Genomic DNA, 22,804 nt, shown 5'->3' with positions numbered 1-22,804 from the left:
GGACTACTGGTAACAACGCTGCTTATATACTTCAAACTTGCTATGAGAGACCTTAAAAGCTCTCACCTTGGGAAAAGACACCCCACAACCAGGTGTATGTGCACAGAATCACCCTGGTGCCCCTGAGCCGACACGATGGTCTGTGTCCATTACATCTCAACTTGGTAACCTTCTTTAAAACTGTACGTCCTTTCTAACAAGTCACCAGGCTGGTAAAAGTGGTATTTCCCAACCCTTATGAAGTGAGTTTACAAATCAGGTTATGTACACGGGAAAGTCCAACACGTCTGTCAGGTTCACAAAGCTATTAAGCGGACAGGCTGGTTAAGGTTCTGTAACGCTGTGCAACACTGCCTCCCAGAAACGTGGTTTAATTGTAAAAGAAAAAGGCAAACAAAGAACAAACCCCCAAATCCTCTGCCAAGGTTAGCAAGGCTGTGTGTCCTTTCCACCCCGCCCCTCAAGTCTGGAAACCGCCTGCTTTCCAGAGCCCCCTTCCCGCGCCCCTTGACCCAGGAAGCTCCTTCTGTTGGGCGCAATGCTGAGATCTGACCCGGCGCCCTCACAATGACACCAACAGCACTCTGTCCGCATGCCTCTCCCCGGCCCCAGCTCCAGAAGCATTCACACTCTGCATCGCTTCAACGGGACAATGGCGTCCTGAAGACCAAGGCCCCGTCTTATCACGTGGCCCCAGCAGCGCCATGCTAGGTGGGCTCACGAGTGCTCTGACCAGGTCAAATGTGACCAGTGCAAAGTAAGATGGATCTCAGAGTGCAAAATTCACAGTTTTTAAGTCTCAGAACGAAAGCATACAAACTACTTCATTAGTAACATTGTGACTGCATGAAAATCACATGTAATGTAAGGCAACAGTTGCAAGATGATTCAGTTGCAGACGAGGTCGGCGTTCACATGTTGAGCGCCCGGCTGTGAGCTCCACGCCTCCTCTCCTGACGGGGACCAAGGGCTGTGAGAGGCAGGAGCCCCGCCTCCAGGGGACCCTCTCCAGCCTCACAAGCCCCAGGACGACTGCTCGGAAGCGCCGCGTCACCTCGCCATGAGGCTGTGCCTGCAGGCATCTACCTGGATGAGCCATACCCTAGAGAATGGTTGGCTTCTGTTTCTCCGAAGGCTATAAGCACCACCGGTCCTCATCTTCCCACACGGACCCGAAGAAATTAGAGCCCCGCTGACAGTGACCCCAGGCCCCAGTCCACGGCAACAGGAGGCGTGCTGATGGACGAGCTATCAAGTCCCACCGCACGCTGACAAAGGGGGGTACCGCGCTTCACACCACAAGCCTGAGTTAAGACTCAGAGGCTGCCCTCGGGGTTCCCTGGTGGCTAGGGGTAAAGAATTCACCCGCCAGGGGTTTGGGGAGACCCCGCGGGCCACGATTACTGAGCCTGCGAGCCACAACTCACGAGCCCATGCATACTTCCTGGAGCCTGTGCTCCTCGACAAGAGAACCCGCTGCAAAGAGACGCCTCCATACCGTGACTAGAGAAAAGCCTTCATGGCAAAGATGGCCCAGCACAGCCAAAAACAAATAAATAAAATTATTTAAAAAAAATAAAAGAGCAGCAGCTGCCCTCTCCCCACCTCTCTGCCTCATGGCCTCCCTCACACAACCCTGGGGGCGGCTGAGGTTCATTATGACGGATCAGCCCTGCCCACGTCCACCTGAGGCAGGCCTGGACAGCCTGGCATTGCCCCTCACGGCCAAGGGGAAGGCTGCCGGCCTGCGGCTGGCAGAGCTGTCCCAGCTGAAAACCACCCGTGGGAACGCAGGGCTCAGACACCACCAGCAGGGATTCTGACTGAGCCACAGAGCAGTCTTCACGCCTCTTCAAGTTTTATTAAAGAAGCAAGTTGAAGATGCAGAAGGAAGGTGTGTGTGTGTGTTAAGTCGCTCGGTCACGTCCGACTCTGCAGTCCGTGTCTACTCCAAGGACCATAGCCCATGCAATTCCCAAACTCCACCTTTTCCACTTCCCTTATAAGGTGGCTCAGCTGGTAAAGAATCCGCCTGCAATGCGGGAGAGACCTGGGTTCCATCCCTGAGTTGGGAAGATCCCCTGGAGAAGGGAAAGGCCACCCACTCCAGTATTCTTGGGCTTCCCTGTGGCTTAGCTGGTAAAGAATCTGCCTGCAATGTGGGAGACCTGAGTTCAATCCCTGGGTTGGGAAGATGCCCTGGAGAAGGGAAAGGCTACCCACTCCAGTATTTTGGCCTGGAGAATTTCATGGATGGTACAGTCCATGGGGTCACAAAGAGTCAGACACAACTGAGCGACTTTAATTAAAAGTTTTAAGAAATTGGTGCTTTTTGGAAAACTCAAAAATATAAGGACACCATCACCACCACACACACAAGAACACCCAACTGCCCTCCACCCTGCAAACATGCTCCGTGGTCAGCTCCTGCCTCACCGGTTAGCAAGGCCACACAGCACGCTCTGCTGTCCCGGGAGACGCTTACCTTTGGAGGACGCTTATTCCACGGCATCGAAGCCTTCTTCACCAACACCGCCACAAAGAAGCCTCCAGTGTTCTGATGATGTGGTAATATTCTAAGACTGAAAAAGCACACGCATACACAACTTACCCTGTTTAACTGATCCAAAATACACTCTCATAACACAATATATTACTCACAATACAACACACAACCCTCACTGAGAGAACGGCAGTGTGTCACCTGTAAGGAGTTGATAATGCAATGTCTAGAACATCGCCATTTACGTTCACACCGGTTTGGTTTTTTAAGTTTACAACACAGCTGCTTGCTACCAGCAGCTAGGAGACACTGAGAACCTTACTTGCTGTAAAGTTCAGGTCCAAAAGTTCAGCCAAGGGCACAGCACAGCCCATGCAGGAAACGCCCGAGACGCATCTCCCAGGAAACTCACCAGCGCTCCAGGTGCATGGCCTGGAGCTTCTCGGGGTCCTTCGGGGGGAACATGGTCGGCCGGATCTGGGTGTGTCTGTTGTGGGGGACATCGTCCCAGGATGTGAACCACTGCCCATCTTTCGTCATCACCTGCAGGGCCAGAGGGTTGGGACTCAACGACCAGCCCATCTGAGAGCAGGGAAAGCCAGAAGAGGGGGTGGGGAAGCTCTCAAGAGATGGCACGTCTCATTTCTCCCTAAAGAGAGGAGGACGGTTTGCAAGGAAAGAAATGACACCATCTTTTATTCCATGAACCAGGACACTCATTCTATGAGGTGGCATTTTCATTTTCCAAGCGGGTTATTTTTTCTCTCTTTCTTTTATAAAACAAGACTCAGACCGTTCCTGGGCTAACACTGAGAAGTGAATTGCTTCCTACTGGAAACAAAGCTTGGAATCCCAGCCAATTAAAAGGGAAGAAAGCAAAGCTATACTTGTACATAAACAAAGCTGACTCGTGATTACAGAATAAAGGTAGGAGAACTTCCACTGCCAGAAATATTTGTATAAACGTACCGTTTGTCATTAAACATAATTCTGAAACTGATTCTAAGTTGCATAATCAAATGAACCATTTATTCAAGTTACCCTAGAGTGGATGCTTTAAAATTCTCACGACTCTAAGACGCCTAGTAAGTTGACCCGCCCTTTTGAGCCAGAGTCCTGGCGGGAGACTACCTTCCACTGCGAGAGCCCAGGCACCCACTTCAGTCCTGGCAACTCTGAAGACACGTCGGCGAGCTCCAAAGCACCTGCGGGTCAACAGCAAAACAAAAACTCCCGTTATCCCAGTGAAAGGAAACAGCTGTAAAAGATCGCACACTCTAAGATCCTGTTTACAGACTGTCCCGGGAGGCCAGACCCACCCAGACAGAGCAGATCAGAGACTTCTGGGGTGGGTCAAGGACTGACCGTAAATGAGCTCTTCTCCACAGCGTAGCATCAAGAGTCACTCAAGCCCACGGACCTGCACACTTAGAGCAAGTGCCACCACGTGGGTGAAGGGCAGCACGGGAGCTGCTGCAGGAATCAGCTGCAGAGTCCACGCTGCGCCCGAGGCGCGGCCACGCGGGCGGCCTAGAACGCACACAGGGCGGGACCCTGCGCTCGGCCGGCTCCTGGTCTCCAGTCACACCAAGGAATGACCTGCGTCTGCATGCCTTTATCTCGAACAAACATACCGATCCAAAAAGCAACACGATGAAACTGTGGACATTTTTAAACATTCAGCTTCAGGTCCAAGCTGGTTTTCTAAAACGGCCATCAGGACGACAGCCCCCTTCTAAAGCGGTGTTCATAGGAGCGCCATTACAAGAAGCTCTACTCTGGGGCCGTTACAGGAAACCTCTCAGATGAACTACCCACCACAACCCACGGACAGATCCATGGACAGCCTCACAAAAAGGAAAATCCAACACAGCTCCGTGGAAGCTGTGAAAAACGCAGGGCTCATGAAAACAAAGCCGAAGAATCCCCAAGGCGGAGGTCCAACAGGGAGAAACGTCGACAAAAGCGTCACGCCGGCCGCCACGGGACATCCAAACATCCTGGCTCCTAAACGCGAACACCAGGTAACAGTGCAAACACGGAAGCTGGTTTTCTCAGTCCAACGCTGCCCTGGCTCAGCGGTGACTCTCTGCTAGCATCTGGGTCAGAAGCGAGCACTGACTGAACGCCTACTGGCCACCTATCCCCTCTGCTGGGTCTGAGGACGTTCAGGTGGGGGCCCCACCCCTGCAGTTAAGATCCCCAGCAAATGCAGAGGACAAGACCCAGCAAAAGTCACTGTCTGATGAAGCCACGTCTACACACACGCCTCTGATGGAGCATGGGAATGAGACACCCACGATGTGGTCTGGAGCAACCATGTGCAAAGAGACAGCTGTGACAGCAAAACGCAGACGGAAGACCCACCTGCCCAGTGAGAGGGTGCTCAGGGAACAGGACTCTCAGTTACTGTCAAATTACATCACCCGTGACCTTTCTCTTTACCGGCCTTCTGAAATAGAGCACCACCAAAAGTGTGGAGCTTTTCCATACGGAAAACATGACACAGAAATCAAGTCTCAGATAAGTGTAGCGAAACAAAATACGACACAGGAAATTCAAACTGAAAGGACCGCAAAGGTGAGAACAGGAGGGCTGACCTCTCAGCACAGGCCTTTCAGCCACTGAGAAGAATGTAACAGAAGCTGAGACAGTCGTGGACACCATCTCAGGAAATGCACACCAGTTTCAGGATCTACATTTCAACCTGCTTCATACGCAAGTAGCATTCTATTCAGGAGATGTTATTAGTTTTAAATTTCCCACTATTTGCTTTAAGGAGAATTTGATGGAAAAGATTAACATTTCAGCAAAAACATAAAAGGAGAAATATTTGACATGAAAACATGAAACGTTATGTCTGGTCCCTCAGCGTAAAACAGTGTGGTAAGACCTCCCTCCCATTGGGATGGTTAATAGTCAAGAAAGCAGAAAATGGCGAGTGCTGGTGAGGATGCAGAGGAGCTGGAAAACCTGTGCACTGTTGGTAGAGACATAAAATGGTGCGGCTGCTGTGGAAAAGCATTGTGGGTCCTCAACAAATAAACACAGGATCACCACAGGCTGCAGCAATTTCACTCACGTATACACCCAAAAGAACTGAGAGCAGGGTCTTTCAAGAGTCGCTGGTATAGCCAGGTGCAAAGCAGCGTTATCACAGCAACTAAAACGTGGAAGCGACCCAAGTGTCACCGACAGATCAATGAATGAACAAAGTACAGTCTAAACATACAATGAGTATCTTCAGCCTTAAAAACGAGGGAAATTCTGAGAGTATATCATCTAACGTGAATAAACTTTGGGGACATGATCCTAAATAAGCCGGTCGGTCACACAAAAAAATGCTGCAGAATTCCGCTCAGAGGCGATACCTAGAGCAGTCACACACAGAGACGGAAAATACAGCAGGGAGGGCTGGGGCGGGGGGATATGGGGGAGCTGCTCAAAGGGCCTAGAAGCTCATTTGCAAGATCAAGAGCTCGGGAGCCTGGCTACACAACAGAGTGAACGCAGTTACGCTGGTGAACTGCATGTTTTAAATTAACTGTATAATTTGAAATTACGTGTGTTTTACCACAATTAAAACTTTTTAAAAATGCAACGGTGTGGTAAAGGATCTGATACCACCTTTCAAACTTATAGAAAGAAAACAGGCAAAACTCATTTTTCATGGAAAATTACAAATTCATTACAGAAGCATGTCTGTAATCAGGGCTACCTCATTTTGAGGATTCCCGAGTGGCGCTAGTGGCAGAGACCCTGCCTGTCGATGCCGGAGACATAAGAGAGGTGGGCTTGTCTGGGACGTTCCCCTGGAGGAGGGCACTGCAACCCACTCCCGTATTCGTGCCTGGAGAATCCCATGGACAGAGAAGCCTGGCGGGCTACAGTCCATAGGCTTGAAAAGAGTCGGACCCGACTGAAGCGACTTGACAAGCACACATACACCTCATTGTAGGGTTTATGGACTAATCATACAAGCTAATGTCCGTGAACAAAGTTAGAAAAAGTCTACAGGAGAATGCACCACAGCAATAAAGGTTCTGAAATACATTTTCCTAAAGATCCGTCACGCACTTACCTTCACTCTTTTCCAGTAGAGACGCTATGACGGCTTCATCCTCGATGGGATTCAGCGAACACGTAGAGTACACCATCCTGCCCCCCTCCACTAGCTGCTCAGCACCCCGTGTTGCAATCCGTAGCTGTAAACTGAGGGCCAGATACTAGGTTACTTTACGACAAGCACAACCATACGGCACACGCATCACAGGCCCTACTAGAGCAGGTATTCATTAGTTTAGGACAGACTTGCTGGCTCAGATGGTAAAGCATCTGCCTACAATGCAGGAGACCCGGCTTCGATCCCTGGGTTGGGAAGATCCCCTGGAGAAGGAAATGGCAATCCACTCCAGTATTCTTGCCTAGAAAATCCCATGGACAGAGGAGCCTGGTTGGCTACTGTCCATGGGGTTGCAAAGAGTCGGACACAACTGAGCGACTTCACTATGACAGACCTACAACAAAATACAAAACACTCTCTGTAAAATGAACAACGCTCATTACACCTTTTAAGGTTCTAAAGGAAGTCAGTGTAAGCCTATTTAAGGTGCTTCGTGCTGATTAAAAACAAGAGTCCCAAGTCCTGCATTGTCCCTCCTCCCCTTGCCACTGGTAACCACCAGTCTGCTCCCCGTATCTGTGAGCCTGATTTCCACCCGTGACAGTCACTAGCTTGCTGTAGTTTTTAGACTCCACATGTAAGTGGCATCAGGTGGCACTTTATCTGTCTGGCTTACTTCACCTCGTATGATCATCGCTAAGCCCATCCATGTTACTACAAATGGCACTATTTCATTATTTTTAATGCATCCCAATATAGTTCCGAGGTAAAATTATGGAGAGAATTTGGGAAACCAACTGACTTATTACAAAACTTTCCCTTTTCAAAATGACAGTGAAATTAATAAAACCGGGAGGTTGAGGGGACAGAAGATACCAGGAACGTATCTGTAGAAATCCTTCATCTCCCATGCGGGGAGCAACCAATACCCATAAACCCAGAATGTGCCATTCACAAAAATAGTGTCTCCAATCTTTTAAAAGACTTTCCTTTTGTTCATAAGGCTCTTCACAGAAGAAATACCTTTTTGAATACCAGGATTTTCAACATAACTCCATTTAAAAAAAAATTTTCAACATAACTCCATTTTCTGTTCCTCTGTGAAAGTAAATCACATCTTCTAAGTCTACGTGACACGCTTCATTTAAAAGTGAATTCTGTGCACTCACTCATTTTCACTTTAGTTCTGGCTGCGCTAGGTCTCTGTTGCAGAGCACAGGCTCTATGCGCGAGACCTCCAGCAGCTGCGGCTCACAGGCTCAGCTGCCCCAAGGCACGTGGGATCTTCCCAGACCAGGGGTCGAACCCACGTCCCCCGCGTGCGCAGGGAGATTCTTCATCACTGGGCCACCAGGGAGGTCCAATGCGATGCGATTAATACGCTTAAGCTACACTGGGTGTGTATATGTGTATGCAGATGGCATCCTCTAAGTGTTGACTATGACTATTTTAGATGACCTCTGTAATCCTGATACTAATCTATATTATCTAAATTTATTACTTCACTATTCTGATAATTGAAAAACAAACAAAGTATCTGTAAACAGTGTTGATACTAACCTATGTTATCTAAATTTATTACTTAACTGTATCAATTCAGTGCTTCATATGAAACATGAATTTAGGTTTAGAATACACCAACTGCTAATAGAAAGAAATATCATGTATTTGTACGGTCTTTTTAATAGTGAAATTTTCCTAATATATTGAATTCAGTTGTTAGCTTTATGCTTTGCTCATTCACATGTTGGGAAAGGTTAACAGAACAGTAACAACATTGCTTATGAAAGTGAAAGTGAAGTTTCTCAGTCGTGTCCGACTCTTTGCGACCCCATGGACTGTAGCCTACCAGGCTCCTCTGTCCATGGGATTCTCCAGGCAAGGGTTCTGGAGTGGGTTGCCATTTCCTTCTCCAGGGGATCCTCCCAACCCAGGGATAGACTGGGGACAGCAGGCCAGTCATGAATGCCCACTAGAAAGAGTTGTCTCCAAGGTCCCTTAGGGCAACCTGTACAGGGAACAGGTGCACACACTCCCAAGGAGGCTGCTGTCTGCAGCCACTGCACACTGGGCCCCCATGGGGAAAGGGCACAGTCGGCTTAACTGGCTGCAAAAACAACACTGCTTATAGATACTTTTTTTTACTTTCATTATTTTTTCTGCACCAGTGGATTTTGGTTTTTTTCTCAATTATCAGAATATTTAAGTAATAAATTTGGATAATGTAGATAAGTATCAACATTGTTTACAGATACTTTTTTTTAACTTTCATTAATTTTTTTTTCTGTACCAGTGAATTTTGCCCCCCCCCCCAATTATCACAGTAGTTAAGCAATAAATTTAGATAATATGGATTAGTATCAGGATTATAAAAATATTCATTAGGATACTCTAGATCAGGGCTTCACAGGTGGTGTTTCAATGGTACAGATCCGCCTATCAATGAAGGAGACTCAGGTTTGATCCCTGGGTGGGGAAAATATCCCAGGGAAGGAAATGGCAACCCACTCCAGTATTCTTGCCTGGAAAAACCCCATGGACAGAGGAGCCTGGTGGCCTGTAGTCCACAGAGTTGCAAAGAGCTGGACACGACCGAGCGACTGAGCACACACGCGCGCACACTCTAGGTCACCCACAGTTCTGTATCTGTGATTCTGATGTTAAATGAGATAAAAAGCCAAAGCTCTGTGGACACTACAATTTAAAAAATCCCTATGCACAGGAAACACTACAATACACGAGGAATTATAAAATATATCTGAGTTATAAGACTGCCTTTTTCCTTTCAGTTTTAAGAACTTTTCAAAAAATTTTTTAAAGATAGCCATAAATATTTCTGAGATCAGATGTTAAAAGGTAAAATAATTCAACACGAAGAACTGAAAACAGAGAGGAGAAAGATTAGTAAGAAACGGTCTTTTCATGGACAACATGTTTAGAAAATAAAAGGCATTTTCGATACATGCATACCTGAAATGTATAGAATTTCGTGTCCTACTCTTGAAAGGTTTCAGAACCAACTCCTGACAAATATGCAGACTCAAGAAGGCAGCTCCGAGGCTTGCGTCAGCCAGCTGAAGCTCTGCACGCTCAGGGATTCGACTGTAAGCCTTCACTCACCTCCTCGTCGCCCAGGGCCACCAGGGAGGTGCAGCTGACTTACCCGTGCAGCTGCAGGCTGTTCAAGGCGCTCCACTTCTTCCAGACGTCGACGTTTTTTCTCATTGTGCCATCTCCACTGCAAAGAAAGGGATTTAAGAACTTAAAACTCTGTACCACAGGATGACTGGAGCTTAATAATCTATGCTAAAGGGTATTATGAGTACCACTTAGAAAACAATCTAATTCTCACAAGCCCCAATAAACTTCCTATTTCTGTGTGGAGGACACTCTAATGCATTAAACTTTCTAATCATATTTCAATTTTAATTCAACAAGGAAATATAAGATCTGAGTAGGAAACCTCACTCGACAAAGAGACAGTAATTTGCTTCCATTTAAGAGAAATACCATCAAAACACCATCTCCAGACCTAGGAAAGAACTCTGAACATAGATAACAATCTGATCCTGCTACTTAGAAACTTGCTGATCAACAGCAGCATTTTAATCAGAATTACATGAATAATGATAAACTTATAAAGGACTTCCTCAGCAAATTCAGCAAGCCAATTTAATTTCTCTACCACGAGTGTTCTCTGTATCAATTAAACATTTAAAAAATTTCTACTCCCATTTAACAGAAATCATTTCCATGTAAATTTCATAATACAGTTGACCAATTAAGTCTTTTTGTCCGGGTCTAATTTTGAACCCCAGATTTTTTGGAGGAATTCCTGTGTCCGCTGGCTTTCCCTGTAAAACATAATTTTCACTGTGGGTCTAGTCACATGTCCTTGAGGTGAAGGCTCTGCAGGGTGGAAATGTCCTGTGAGATATCACGGCTTTCAAATGACATCCCCTGCTGTACTGTGGGGACTACAATTATGACTGCCGCAGCTTACAACTCAGAGGGCACATCACGGGCACAGTGTTGTATCTCTGATCACAAGAACACAGGGAGCACAACCCAGTGCTCCGTGACCACCTAGAGGGGTGGGAGACGGAGGGAGGGGACGGTGTACACCCGCCGAAGCCGAGTCACGGGAATGTATGGCAGAGGCCAGCACACGTGGTAAAGCAATTATCCTCCAATTTAAAAAAAGAGAGAGGATAAAAAAACCACAGGAGTGGGAAAACATCTAATCCAAAAGAAAACTAAAAACCTGCAATCTGAGATAAAAAAAAACAAAAACGAATGCAGCTCATGACCTATTTCAACTTTTCTGAAGGAGAATTCTTCCGGGTGTTTGACACACAGTAATACCGCCACCGAGCTCTGCCACCAGCAGTAAAACTACCATTTGTTTAAACAAGACAGGACTTGGTAACAATGCATCCCACTTAAACGCTGCCTTTAGAGCTAACAAAGCACGATGGAGGGTTTGGTAGAACAGTCTGGCCAAGTCACGTGCTCAGAGAGACACGTTTGACGTCCACGTCTACGGCACTGTCTCCGGGAGCTTAGCCACTTTACTTTTACTCCTTCCTTTCTGGAAAAACTCAGTAATTCAGCTATACCTTGAAATTCTCTTATCAGTAAACTCTACAAAAATCTAACGTAATAAATATCGAAGAAAGATATGTGTACAAATGCATGAGTTCGCCAACCTTCACGGAACCCTTGGATGTCCTCCTCAGGATTCACCGGGTGTTAACACCGATTATTACGCTGTGACACTGTATCTACACTCCCCGCAAGCAGGCGCTGAATGAACACTCACACCTCACTCCCGGCACAGTGCCCGCAACAAGGCCCTAGTGATATCACTGCTCTCCGCTATCGTCTTCATGTTCCCTTTCAAGACCATTAAAACCACCCCTCTCTGATCTCCTTCAGTTTATCACTAAAATTGTTTCTATTTTCTGATTTAGGCTCACACTGCCTCTCTCTTCAAACCAGCTGTGACAGATTCACTACCCACGTGCAGCTTCACTTTAGACTCTGATTTGCTTTCTCGTGGGGACGCTGGGCTTCCCGGCCTCCTGACGGTACCTGCAAGGGACATCACAGAGGATGCGGTCGTAGAAGAGGATCTCCTTCCTGCCGTTGACGTCCACCTGCAGGCGCGGGATGCAGGACGCGTCGTGGTTGACCACCATGATGCAGGGGCTGCCCAGCCGCTTGGCCTGGTGCACCAGCAGGTAGCACCGCCTGTTGTCCACGTCGTTGGCGATGACAAAGCCCTCTGCGAGCGCAAAGGCGGCGTCGGGTTAAAGGCAGCGGACAGGGGGCCACGCTCGCCCCCAGGCTGGCAGGTGGGACCAGCAACCCAGCCTTAGACTTGCCGGAACTGGGGCCGCGATCCGGGAGAAGGAAGTGGGCGGCTTGGCAGGGGTTTCAAGTCCCTTAAAATGTCAAATCTTCAAAATTCATCTTGCCAACAGTTCCTCACTTTGGACGGCTTATTCTGCCCAAACTAGCTTTTCTACCATTGACTATTAACAAAAAAAGGGAGAGTGAGGAGAGAAAGACGTGGAAACTAAGAGAGTCTCCTGACAAGTGTTTAAAATAGGCCACACGTGCTGGGGCTCCACTATAGACCCTGAGAGTCAGCTCCCAGAGTGAGGTGGGGACTGAGGCTCCTGAGGGTCCACTTGCCGAGGAGGCTCGGACCTTTGCCATCGACCTAATGTCCTCCAAGTTCAAGACGGAAGCCTCGTTTCCTATGTGGAGCCTGGAAACGTCACATAACTCACCTACCAGACGCTGGTGGGATTTGAACCTGGGGAGTCTGACAGTGGCTCTAAACTACATCCTCCCGCCTCTCACACAGGTACTAACCATCAGAAGAGAACCAAAACCCCAATGTGAGACGGGGACTCCCGAAAATTCAAACTGACATCAACCTATTGGGGCCCCCCTTGGGGTCTGGTGGTTAAGACTCTGCCTCGCCATGCAGGGAACGTGGGTCCAAACCCTGGTGGGAGACCTGAGATCCCACACGCTGGGGGTCAACTCCTGGGCCGAGCACCAGGGCGAGGGCAGGCTCGCCGTGATGAGAGATCCCGCGTGATGTAACCAGGGTGCGAAGCAGCCGGAGATTTTCACCAGGCAGATTAAAAAAAAAATCTACCTACTGTGGCTTCTAAAAGAAAACAACACGTGCTTTTACAGAAACCACGCGTGATGCTAAACTGAAGGCCCCTCTCCACGGGGCACACGAGGGCACAGGTGACGGGGTCAGGCACAGCACCCAGCTCTACTTTCAGAGACAGGGAACCCAGCTGCCTGACTCCTCCTGTACAGACAGTCAATTCCTAGGCAGGCTGATAAGAAGTCCCGGGTACCCAGGGAGGAAAAAGGGGTCTGGAATTCTCAAGGAGGAGGAAAGGATAAACACCTTTTCTTTTTTTCTCTACATTCCTTAGTCTTAATCACGTAAAACTAAGTTTGTTTTTTTTTTCTTTAAGCCCGAAACTGATGATTACACAACAAACAACCCAGTTTAAACTCTGTCCTAGGAATTAAATAACAACAATCCTGCGTGAGGACAGTTTCCCCTTCCTGAAAACCTTCTGACCAATCCTGGTATCTTAGAATGTACATCATGGGAGTGGGTCTGGTGGGACCTTTCTATTGTTAAGTTCTAATTCTTTTATCCTAAAATGTAAATTGTGGGAGTGGGTCTGGTAAAATTTTTACAACATTGAGGCATTCTTTCAATTTACTGTAATAACTAATTTAAAAAGTATATAGCTCCCTTGCTAACACTAGCGAGGGGGCACTCTCCGCCCCTCTTCTGATGTCTGTGTCAGAAGCTTTCCCTGTCCCTTTCATACTTTAATAAAACTCTGCTACACAAAAGCTCTTGAGCAACCAAGCCTGGTCCCTGGTCCCGAAGCTACATCTTCTTCGGAGATCACATCGTTCACCGTAAGCTATCACTGTGTTTGCTCTTTCCCTCATCCACCACCCACCAGAGCAGCACCCCCACCCCCAGACCCCAGCCCCACACATACCTGGGAAGGGAACGTTCATGTCCGCATGCAGCATTTCAATCAACTGTGTGGTCTTTGACCCTGGAGCTGCACACATATCTAAGATCTAGTGAAAAGCAAGAAAACGTTTGATGTTTTTCTTTATATAAATCAACTATCCTACATCTAACTTAGAACAATTTAAAATTATTTTTCATTTCTACTTTAGGACCTAAGCACATTTATTTCTAAGATAAATCTATGGCATATGTTCTATTTAATTTATCGGGATGCCCTAATCTATATTGCCCCCAAACCACAGAAGGAGAAAGATACTCGCTCCACAGGAAACAGGAACAAAAATGGCACTAGAAACCGGCAGAAAAATACACTCAGGGATGACGAGTGAAGATACTAAATGCAAAAAGCATTGTAACAGAACGCTAGGGGGCAGAGTTCGCTGGGTTCCAATCTCAGTTTGGCCCCAGACAACTAACTTCTAACTTTAAGCCAATTACCTCCATTTTTCTTTGCCTCCTTTCTCTCGTCTGGAAAAACAGGGACAGTGATAGCATCTGCCCTCACAGGGATGTGTGTGCAATAAAGAATTAATTCACAGAAAGAACAAAGAACCATGGTTGGCATTCAACAAGCCCTCGGTATGGGTCCACTGTGAATTCAACCTGACTGAGTCAGAGACAATGAAGATAATCTCAACAGCAAGTAAAAAAACTGAGCTGTAAAAATTGCAAAAAGAACCTAAAGCAAAATACATATCATTTTCCACTTCACCCAAAGTGAAAAGGAAAAATAAATAATGAACCACATTAAGATAAAAGGTCTCAACAAAACAGAGAGAGATGAATATCAGCATTTTCCATGTAAGGCTCAGAGTACCTTATGGTGAGGGTGGGCATTCAGCAACAGCGGTGGAATCATGCTGACGGCTTCCTGACGGCTGATGTTTCCCTTGGAAAATAAAATTGTTAAAAATCAGCAACGGCATTAAAAAAACAGCAGAAAAAATTAATATTGGGCATTATTTCCAATGCATTAAGAAAACACTGTATAACCATACACAGAACACCAAATTTAGTACTATCGCATATACAGCAAGTAAGACCGATGTTTCTACTAGTGGATAAATGGCCACTATCAAAAGACAGTAATCCCATCAGAATGACATTCAGTTCAGTTCAGTCGCTCAGTCGTGTCCAACTCTTTGCGACCACATTGCCTGCAGCACGCCAGGCCTCCCTGTCCAGAACCAACTCCCGGAGTTTACCCAAACTCATGTCCATTGAGTCAGTGATGTCATCCAGCCATCTCATCCTCTGTCATCCCCTTCTCCTCCCACCTTCAATCCTTCCCAGCATCAGGGTCTTTTCCATCAGGTGGCCAAAGTATTGGAGTTTCAACTTCCGCATCAGTCCTTCCAATGAGTATTCAGGACTGAGCTCCTCTAGGATGGACTGGTTGGATCTCCTTGCAGTCCAAGGGACTCTCAAGAGTCTTCTCCAACACCACAGTTCAAAAGCATCAATTCTTCGGTGCTCAGCCTTCTTTACAGTCCAACTCTCACATCCATACATGACCACAGGAAAAACCATAGCCTTGACTAGAAGGACCTTTGTTGGCAAAGTAATGTCTCTGCTTTTGAGTATGCTATCTAGGTTGGTCATAACTTTCCTTCCAAGGAGTAAGCGTCTTTTAATTTCATGGTTGCAGTCACCATCTGCAGTGATTTTGGAGCCCAGAAAAATAAAGTCTGACACTGTTTCCACTGTTTCCCCATCCGTTTCCCATGAAGTGGTGGGACCAGATGCCATGATCTTCGTTTTCTGAATGTTGAGCTTTAAGCCAACTTTTTCACTCTCCACTTTCACTTTCATCAAGAGGCTTTTGAGTTCCTCTTCACTTTCTGCCATAAGGGTGGTGTCATCTGCATATCTGAGGTTATTGATATTTCTCCCAGCAATCTTGATTCCAGTTTGTGTTTCTTCCAGTCCAGCGTTTCTCATGATGTACTCTGCATAGAAGTTAAATAAGCAGGGTGACAATATACAGCCTTGACGTACTCCTTTTCCTATTTGGAACCAGTCTGTTGTACCATGTCCAGTTCTAACTGTTGCTTCCCGATCTGCATACAAATTTCTGAAGAGGCAGGTCAGGTGGTCTGGTATTCCCATCTCTTTAAGAATTTTCCACAGTTTGTTGTGATCCACACAGTCAAAAGCTTTGGCATAGTCAATAAAGCAGAAATAGATGTTTTTCTGGAACTCTCTTGCTTTTTCGATGATCCAACGGATGTTAGCAATCTGATCTCCGGTTCCTCTGCCTTTTCTAAAACCAGCTTGAACATCTGGAAGTTCACGGTTCACGTATTGTTGAAGCCTGGCTTGGAGAATTTTGAGCATTACTTTACTAGCGTGAAATGAGTGCAATTGTGCGGTACTTTGAGCATTCTTTGGCATGTCTTTGGCATTAATGTCAGAATGACATTAGCTTGTTAGAAACTCAAGTACAACATGCACAGAGGACAGAAAGCCCCCTAGAAGTGTCCCCTCACAGCTGAAACCCTAACTTCTACTTCCTGGTTCTCCCACCTCCAGGAGCAGCCCACACCTGCTCTGTATTCCTGGACACCGCCCCGTCAACCACTGCCTCCTTGCCTCAGAGGAAGGCAGACAACAACTAAACCTCCACACTAATCCGCCATCCTCCAGACCTTCACCCTTGGGTCAGGACATCTGTTCACGTGTTCGACTGTTCAAAGATTCTTTGCAAAATCCAGCACCTGTGACACTCACAACTCTATTTTAACAGCTTAGGACTGAATGCCCAACAAAAAGCCAAAAACTGTCAGCTACCAGGAGGCTTCTGCTCCTTGACAACCTGGGCTTCCTGTCTGAACCGCCACCCTGCACTCGTCAGTCACCTCACATGGACGCAGGATGACGAACGCTCTGCTCAAGTGCAAATCTGCACTTTCGCCGACGGTTCACACACCCCTGGAGATTAAACGCCAAGCCAGAGAAGCGCTTTCTGCACAAGTCTGCGCCAACAAGGGGGCACAGGCAGTGCCCAGCACCCTGTGCTGCTCTACACGGCGGGAGTGGGAAACCAGGCCAACAGGAGCCTGCCTACCAGCTAACCCGAGTGGACAGGAAGCCTGAGAGCACGCAGCTGTGGACTGAGCAGATCAGAACTGAGAGAGGTGAAGCGCTTCTAAACTGGCTGTGGCTTCAAGGCAAGAATTATAGGAAGCAAACAGTCCCGCCAGGCGGACAGAGAAGCTCAGGGCAACAAGGAAACAAAACCATCTGGTGGCACTCGGGGGTCCTGGGCCCAGCAAAGGAGGCTAGAGAACAGGAAGGGGAGCTTCCGATGCCGCGCGTGAGACAGAAAGGAAACCGCAACACTGCCGACGCCTGTCGCTCGCGGGCGCTCACTCAGTCACGCACTGCGTGCGGGGGCAGTTGTTTGCTGGGGAAGATGTGGTGCTAAAGGTAAGAAGCTTAGTGACTGAACGGCAATCAGGGGGCGGCTGAGGAACCAGGGGGCAAAGACCATGTCGTTTTATGAGAACCAAGTCTGTCACATTTAGATGGTGTTCTTCTGTTTGGCAAAGGTGGAGTACAGCACTTTAATTAAAATAAAGACGGCCATAAACACCCATCACCTTCTCTCCAAGGAAGGCACCCGGCATGTGCAGCCCAAAAGGACACGAAAGCAGACGGAATACGCTCCAACGTGAGGGCCGGGGAACAGAGTGCCGGGCCCAGCCGTGGCTGCAGCGAGCGACACCAGAAGCCACCCGGACAACCGTGCCAGCGCCCCCGGGACTCTGCGTGACCAGAGGCGCTACTAATACCTACATTACCAGATGTTACAGGGGCGCTCACAGTGAGTTCAGGGTGCTTTTCTATCTACCTAATCACTGCCAGTGGCAAGCGTGGTTGAAATAAAACTGCGATACTAAGGCTTCAAGGAAACCAGCAAGCCTGAAGTCATCTACTCACAGATTCAGTTTCGCTGACCAGAAACTGGTGAAACTTTTCCAGCTGTGGAGACTTTCTCAAGATTTTTCGACTTAAATTTGTGTGCCAGGCAAGTTCTTCAGGATACCTGACCGAAAGGAAAGTAAAACACGTAAGGGTCACGCGTGCTAAAGCGGGCTCTTCACAGCGCCTTCATCACACAGCTCATGGGCCGAGTGAGACGCCCAGCCGTGTGCTGGCTGCTCACACCCCTGCCCCGTCCTCCAAGGACGAGCAGCAGGACACGGAAGCTCGCCGAGACGGGGCCCCGGCCCTGGGCGCTGAGGGACACAGCACGGGACGGGACTGAGGAGCTGTGCTGGTGAATGGCCGAGAGCAGAGGCAACAGGGAGAGCTGATGGCCCACTCTCCACCGTGGGAACCTGAGGGCACACAGCCCAGGAGAAGGCAGATGACGACAGGCTACAGTGCAGCTCACACAGAAGGGAAATAAGGCTGCGGGGCAGCTATCAGCACGTCCGACGTTTGATTACAGTATTTGTTTTTACTGTATTTTTCACTATTTCTCAAACCAAGCAGTCCAATAATATTGTGAAATGTTCTATATACCCCCAAACCTTGGAAATCAAACATTTATTAATCTGAGGTCCCAGGCTGATGTTTATACAGACCGAAGAACAGAGCCTCTCCTGCCGTCTATGTAAACATACTTGAACAGTGTGTGAACGATGCCATCACAGATGAGGAAGTGTGTGGTTTCTTCATCATCCCGTGCGCCTGTCTAGCCACTCAAGTCCAGCCGCATGGGTCAGTACATGGACAGGACACGCGGGGCCATGCTCAGCGTCACACGGCACTCGGCGACAAACCTTACCGCACTTAGTGTTAACTCTGAGCCATAACGATGAGCTCAATTTAACAATAGGGCTCACAATGTGCCATGTGTCACACCACAGCTAAGGCGAAAGCCGTGAAAATGGAACGGAATGTTTGAAAAACACCACGTTTGCTTTGAAAATCCGAGTGACTATCTGACAGAGACAAACTGAGGCTTAAGATCTGAAGAAGCTGCTCAACTGTCATTTTATCACGAGCTATTCTGATGAGTGCTTTCCACCAAATTATGAAGATTAAACTGGCTGAACCTGTTCATGGCCACCCTCAAAATGTCCTGGAACTTTGGTTTCTATTTCTTATGCTTGCTTCCCTCTTCAATATTTAACCTGTTTCAAAAATACAAAACGAAAGTGCAATCATACTTATTAGACAATTTTAATAAGTGTTTAGCTTTAAATACTCCCTGTGGCCTCACTAGAGGTGAACGGCAGGGATTCCTGTGGGTTGGCTCTAGCTGTGTAACTGAACAGAACCTGCCGCCCCTCTACAACCTTTGTGTGTATTTATGTGCTTGTGCTCCATCATGTCCAGCTCTTTGCGGCCTCGTGGACTGCAGCCCGCCAAGCTCCTCTGTCCCTGGGATTTCCCAGGCAAGAATACAAGCCTTTGGTGATAGCCAAACATCTGCTTTCATAAGATTCCTGGCAAACGGAATTGTCTGTGATCAACAACAGCACACGTGCCAGTAACTACCTTATCAAACCACCAAACGTCACTAATTTGAATGCTGCCTGCCGTTACTTATTGTACAAAGCTGAATTTTCATTTTCTAATAGACAGCAGAATTCTAACTACCGCACAATTGCACTCATCTCACACGCTAGTAAAGTAATGCTCAAAATTCGCCAAGCCAGGCTTCAGCAATATGTGAACCATGAACTTTCTGATGTTCAAGCTGGTTTTAGAAAAGGCAGAGGAACCAGAGATCAAATTGCCAACATCTGCTGGATCATGGAAAAAGTAAGAGTTCCAGAAAAACATCTATTTCTGCTTTATTGACTATGCCAAAGCCTTTGACTGTGTGGATCACAATCAACTGTGGAAAATTTTTAAAGAGATGGGAATACCAGACCACCTGACCTGCCTCTTCAGAAATTTGTATGCAGGTCAGGAAGCAACAGTTAGAACTGGACATGGAACAACAGACTGGTTCCAAATAGGAAAAGGAGTACATCAAGGCTGTATATTGTCACCCTGCTCATTTAACTTCTATGCAGAGTACATCATGAGAAACGCTGGACTGGAAGAAACACAAACTGGAATCAAGATTGCTGGGAGAAATATCAATAACCTCAGATATGCAGATGACACCACCCTTATGGCAGAAAGTGAAGAGGAACTCAAAAGCTTCTTGATGAAAGTGAAAGACGAGAGTGAAAAAGTTGGCTTAAAGCTCAACATTCAGAAAACGAAGATCATGGCATCTGGTCCCATCACTTCATGGCAAATAGATGGGGAAACAGTGGAAACAGTGTCAGACTTTATTTTTCTGGGCTCCAAAATCACTACAGATGGTGACTGCAGCCATGAAATTAAAAGACGCTTACTCCTTGGAAGGAAAGTTATGACCAACCTAGATAGCATACTCAAAAGCAGAGACATTACTTTGCCAACAAAGGTTCGTCTAGTCAAGGCTATGGTTTTTCCTGTGGTCATGTATGGATGTGAGAGTTAGACTGTGAAGAAGGCTGAGCGCCGAAGAATTGATGCTTTTGAACTGTGGTGTTGGAGAAGACTCTTGAGACTCCCTTGGACTGCAAGGAGATCCAACCAGTCCATTCTGAAGGAGATCAGCCTTGGGATTTCTTTGGAAGGAATGATGCTAAAGCTGAAACTCCAGTACTTTGGCCACCTCATGTGAAGAGTTGACTCACTGGACAAGACTCTGATGCTGGGAAGGATTGGGGGCAGGAGGAGAAGGGGACGACAGAGGATGAGATGGCTGGATGGCATCACTGACTTGATGGATATGAGTCTCAGTGAACTCCGGGAGCTGGTGATGGACAGGGAGGCCTGGCGTGCTGCGATTCATGGGGTCGCAAAGAGTCGGACACGACTGAGCTACTGATCTGAATAGAGAGCAGACTCTAGGTATAACTTGAGGGGAATATTTGTTTATGTGCTTTATTGGTTAAGTTTCTACTAGTTAAAAATGTAAATTTGTTATTACAAGAATAAAATCTGACTGTTAAGTTATAATTACGAAAGCTTTTCATCTTATGAGAAAATTATTTAACTTTCAAAGAGTTAACTACACAGACAGACTGAGTTCAAAAGTCTCTCTCCATATATCACCTCTAGGATCATCATCAACTCAATGAAAAGAACATAAACAGAATGACAATAAGGTGCATTTGCAACAACTCACTGTCAAAACAAGGCCTTATAAAAAACGCTTTAACCCCTCGCAATTCCCAGTCTATGAAAGGTAAGAAAAAAATGAAATCTGCACACGCTGTAAGTCCTATATATGACATTCCTTCTAGAAAACCTGGTCCCCCAAAATACTTCTCCTACATTACATCCCACTATGTCTCAAAAGGTTAAAAGACTATTAAGATCTATTTCTGCAATTTCCACAATATAAAGAACCACCAGAAAGTACTTTATGTTTCTGCTTTATTTACTGATTTATGGGTATCCCACACCTGACCAGTGAATTTGATTTAATGTTTATAGAATAAAACTGTCTCACAGTTGTCACTGATAACGAAAAAAGGGTGAGTATTAGGAACTCGCATCTTACATGTTGCTCAGACCCTTCATCTATGTTCAGAAAACTAGATGAAACAGTATTGTGAAGAGAAGGCCCGGCTGTTACTGGGGTGACTCCTTGCATTCTTCACCCACAGAATACCTGTAGGGCCTTTCCAAGAGGTCTGGAATTGACTGGTCCTGCCCTGAGATCCAAAGTTCAACAATCAAGAGTGAAAAACAGCCATTAAACATTCAATGGGCCAAGTAAACCAAAGGCCCACTGTAGTTTGCAGAAAACAATAAAAATAGACTAATTCCGTATGTGTTGGGACAGTGGAAGAAAACCACCAGGACAGCCCAGAGAGACACCCCTTCCCCAGGGGACCGGCTCACCAGCTCCTCTTTCTGCCCAGAGGCAGAGAACCCGCAGAGGCAGCCGCATCTGAAAAGCTGAACTTCTGGACACAGGGTGGAAGGAATAAACGTTTCCAGGTGACTGTGTGAGGCAGCAAAAGCAGGAAAGATTATGCATAGAAATGTGCAAAGACAATCCTAAACCTGCTTTTGAAAACATCAAACACACCAACTTCAAGCACCGGGGCCATCCCCCAAATCTCCACATCATGGCACAGGCCAAGAGCCGAGTGCACACCCCAGTGACTGAGAGGGGGGCCCACGCGTCATGTGACGGCCGCCGTCCTCGCTGATGCTGCAGACACAGCAGGGGAGACACCTTCCTTACCTGCTGGCCTCAGCACCTGGCCTCAGAGACCTTTTCCTGTTCTCTAACAGTCAAGCTTCTAGACTCCGATTAAAACTGTTTAACAAAAAAGCCATCATGGAATTTTTTGGTGCATTATTCCTGTATACCAGAAATGCACTCTGAAATGGTAACATTTGGTTTTGATCTGATTTAAGCACCTGGCCACTCAGTTCTCATTCCACCGTGGATTCTGTGCACATCTGTGATATGGACACTGAACATCCAAATGGCCAACAAAAGAATGAAAAGCAAGCAAACGCACGGACCAGGAACAATGAAAACCTCAATTTGGCTTGTGATGAACAAAGGTTGGCCAAAAAGAAAAGATACATCAAACACTTGAACAGTCAAAACTTCAAAAGCTGTCAAGAAACGCTGCTTAAATTCATCTTCTCAAGCAGAAAGTGAAGAGGAACTAGAGTGCCTTGATGAGGGTCAAAGGAGAGTGAAAAAGCCGGCTTAAAACTCAACATTCAAAAAACAAAGATCATGACATCCAGTCCCATCACTCCGTGGCAAACAGAAGGGGAAAATGTGGAAACAGTGACAGACTTTTATTTTCCTGGTCTCCAAAATCACTGCAGACAGTGACTGCAAGCATGAAATTCAAAGACACCTGCTCCTTGGAAGAAAAGCTATGACAAACCTGGACAGTGTATTAAAAGCAGAGACATCACTTTGCCAACAAAGGTCCATCTAGTCAAAGCTATGGTTTTTCCAGTAGTCAGTATGGATCTGAGAGTTGGACCATAAAGAAGGCTGGGGTCCAAAGAACCAATGCTTTCAAATAGTATCACTAGC

General features: G+C 46.9%; 1 protein-coding gene and 1 non-coding gene across 2 annotated transcripts in view; both read right to left on the bottom strand.

Moving 5' to 3' along the window:
• Window positions 1-22,804, bottom strand: part of NSUN2 (NOP2/Sun RNA methyltransferase family member 2) — a 33,566-nt gene that overhangs the window by 7,207 nt on the left and 3,555 nt on the right. Inside the window, exons 4-12 of the mRNA XM_027520588.1 lie at window positions 17,668-17,773; window positions 14,543-14,614; window positions 13,688-13,772; window positions 11,721-11,913; window positions 9,790-9,864; window positions 6,585-6,715; window positions 3,635-3,708; window positions 2,916-3,046; window positions 2,486-2,582 (exon numbers count right to left, since the gene is read on the bottom strand). Of these exons, the coding sequence (XP_027376389.1) occupies window positions 2,486-2,582; window positions 2,916-3,046; window positions 3,635-3,708; window positions 6,585-6,715; window positions 9,790-9,864; window positions 11,721-11,913; window positions 13,688-13,772; window positions 14,543-14,614; window positions 17,668-17,773 (964 nt within the window). The remainder of the gene's footprint in view (window positions 1-2,485; window positions 2,583-2,915; window positions 3,047-3,634; window positions 3,709-6,584; window positions 6,716-9,789; window positions 9,865-11,720; window positions 11,914-13,687; window positions 13,773-14,542; window positions 14,615-17,667; window positions 17,774-22,804) is intronic.
• LOC113879319 lies at window positions 8,607-8,739 on the bottom strand. The gene has a single exon (XR_003507288.1). It is a non-coding gene; the product is annotated as a small nucleolar RNA SNORA70 (small nucleolar RNA).

This window comes from Bos indicus x Bos taurus, chromosome 20 (assembly GCF_003369695.1).
Source record: "Bos indicus x Bos taurus breed Angus x Brahman F1 hybrid chromosome 20, Bos_hybrid_MaternalHap_v2.0, whole genome shotgun sequence".
NCBI classification, from domain to species: domain Eukaryota; kingdom Metazoa; phylum Chordata; class Mammalia; order Artiodactyla; family Bovidae; genus Bos; species Bos indicus x Bos taurus.
This window is presented reverse-complemented; position numbering and strand designations above follow the sequence as displayed.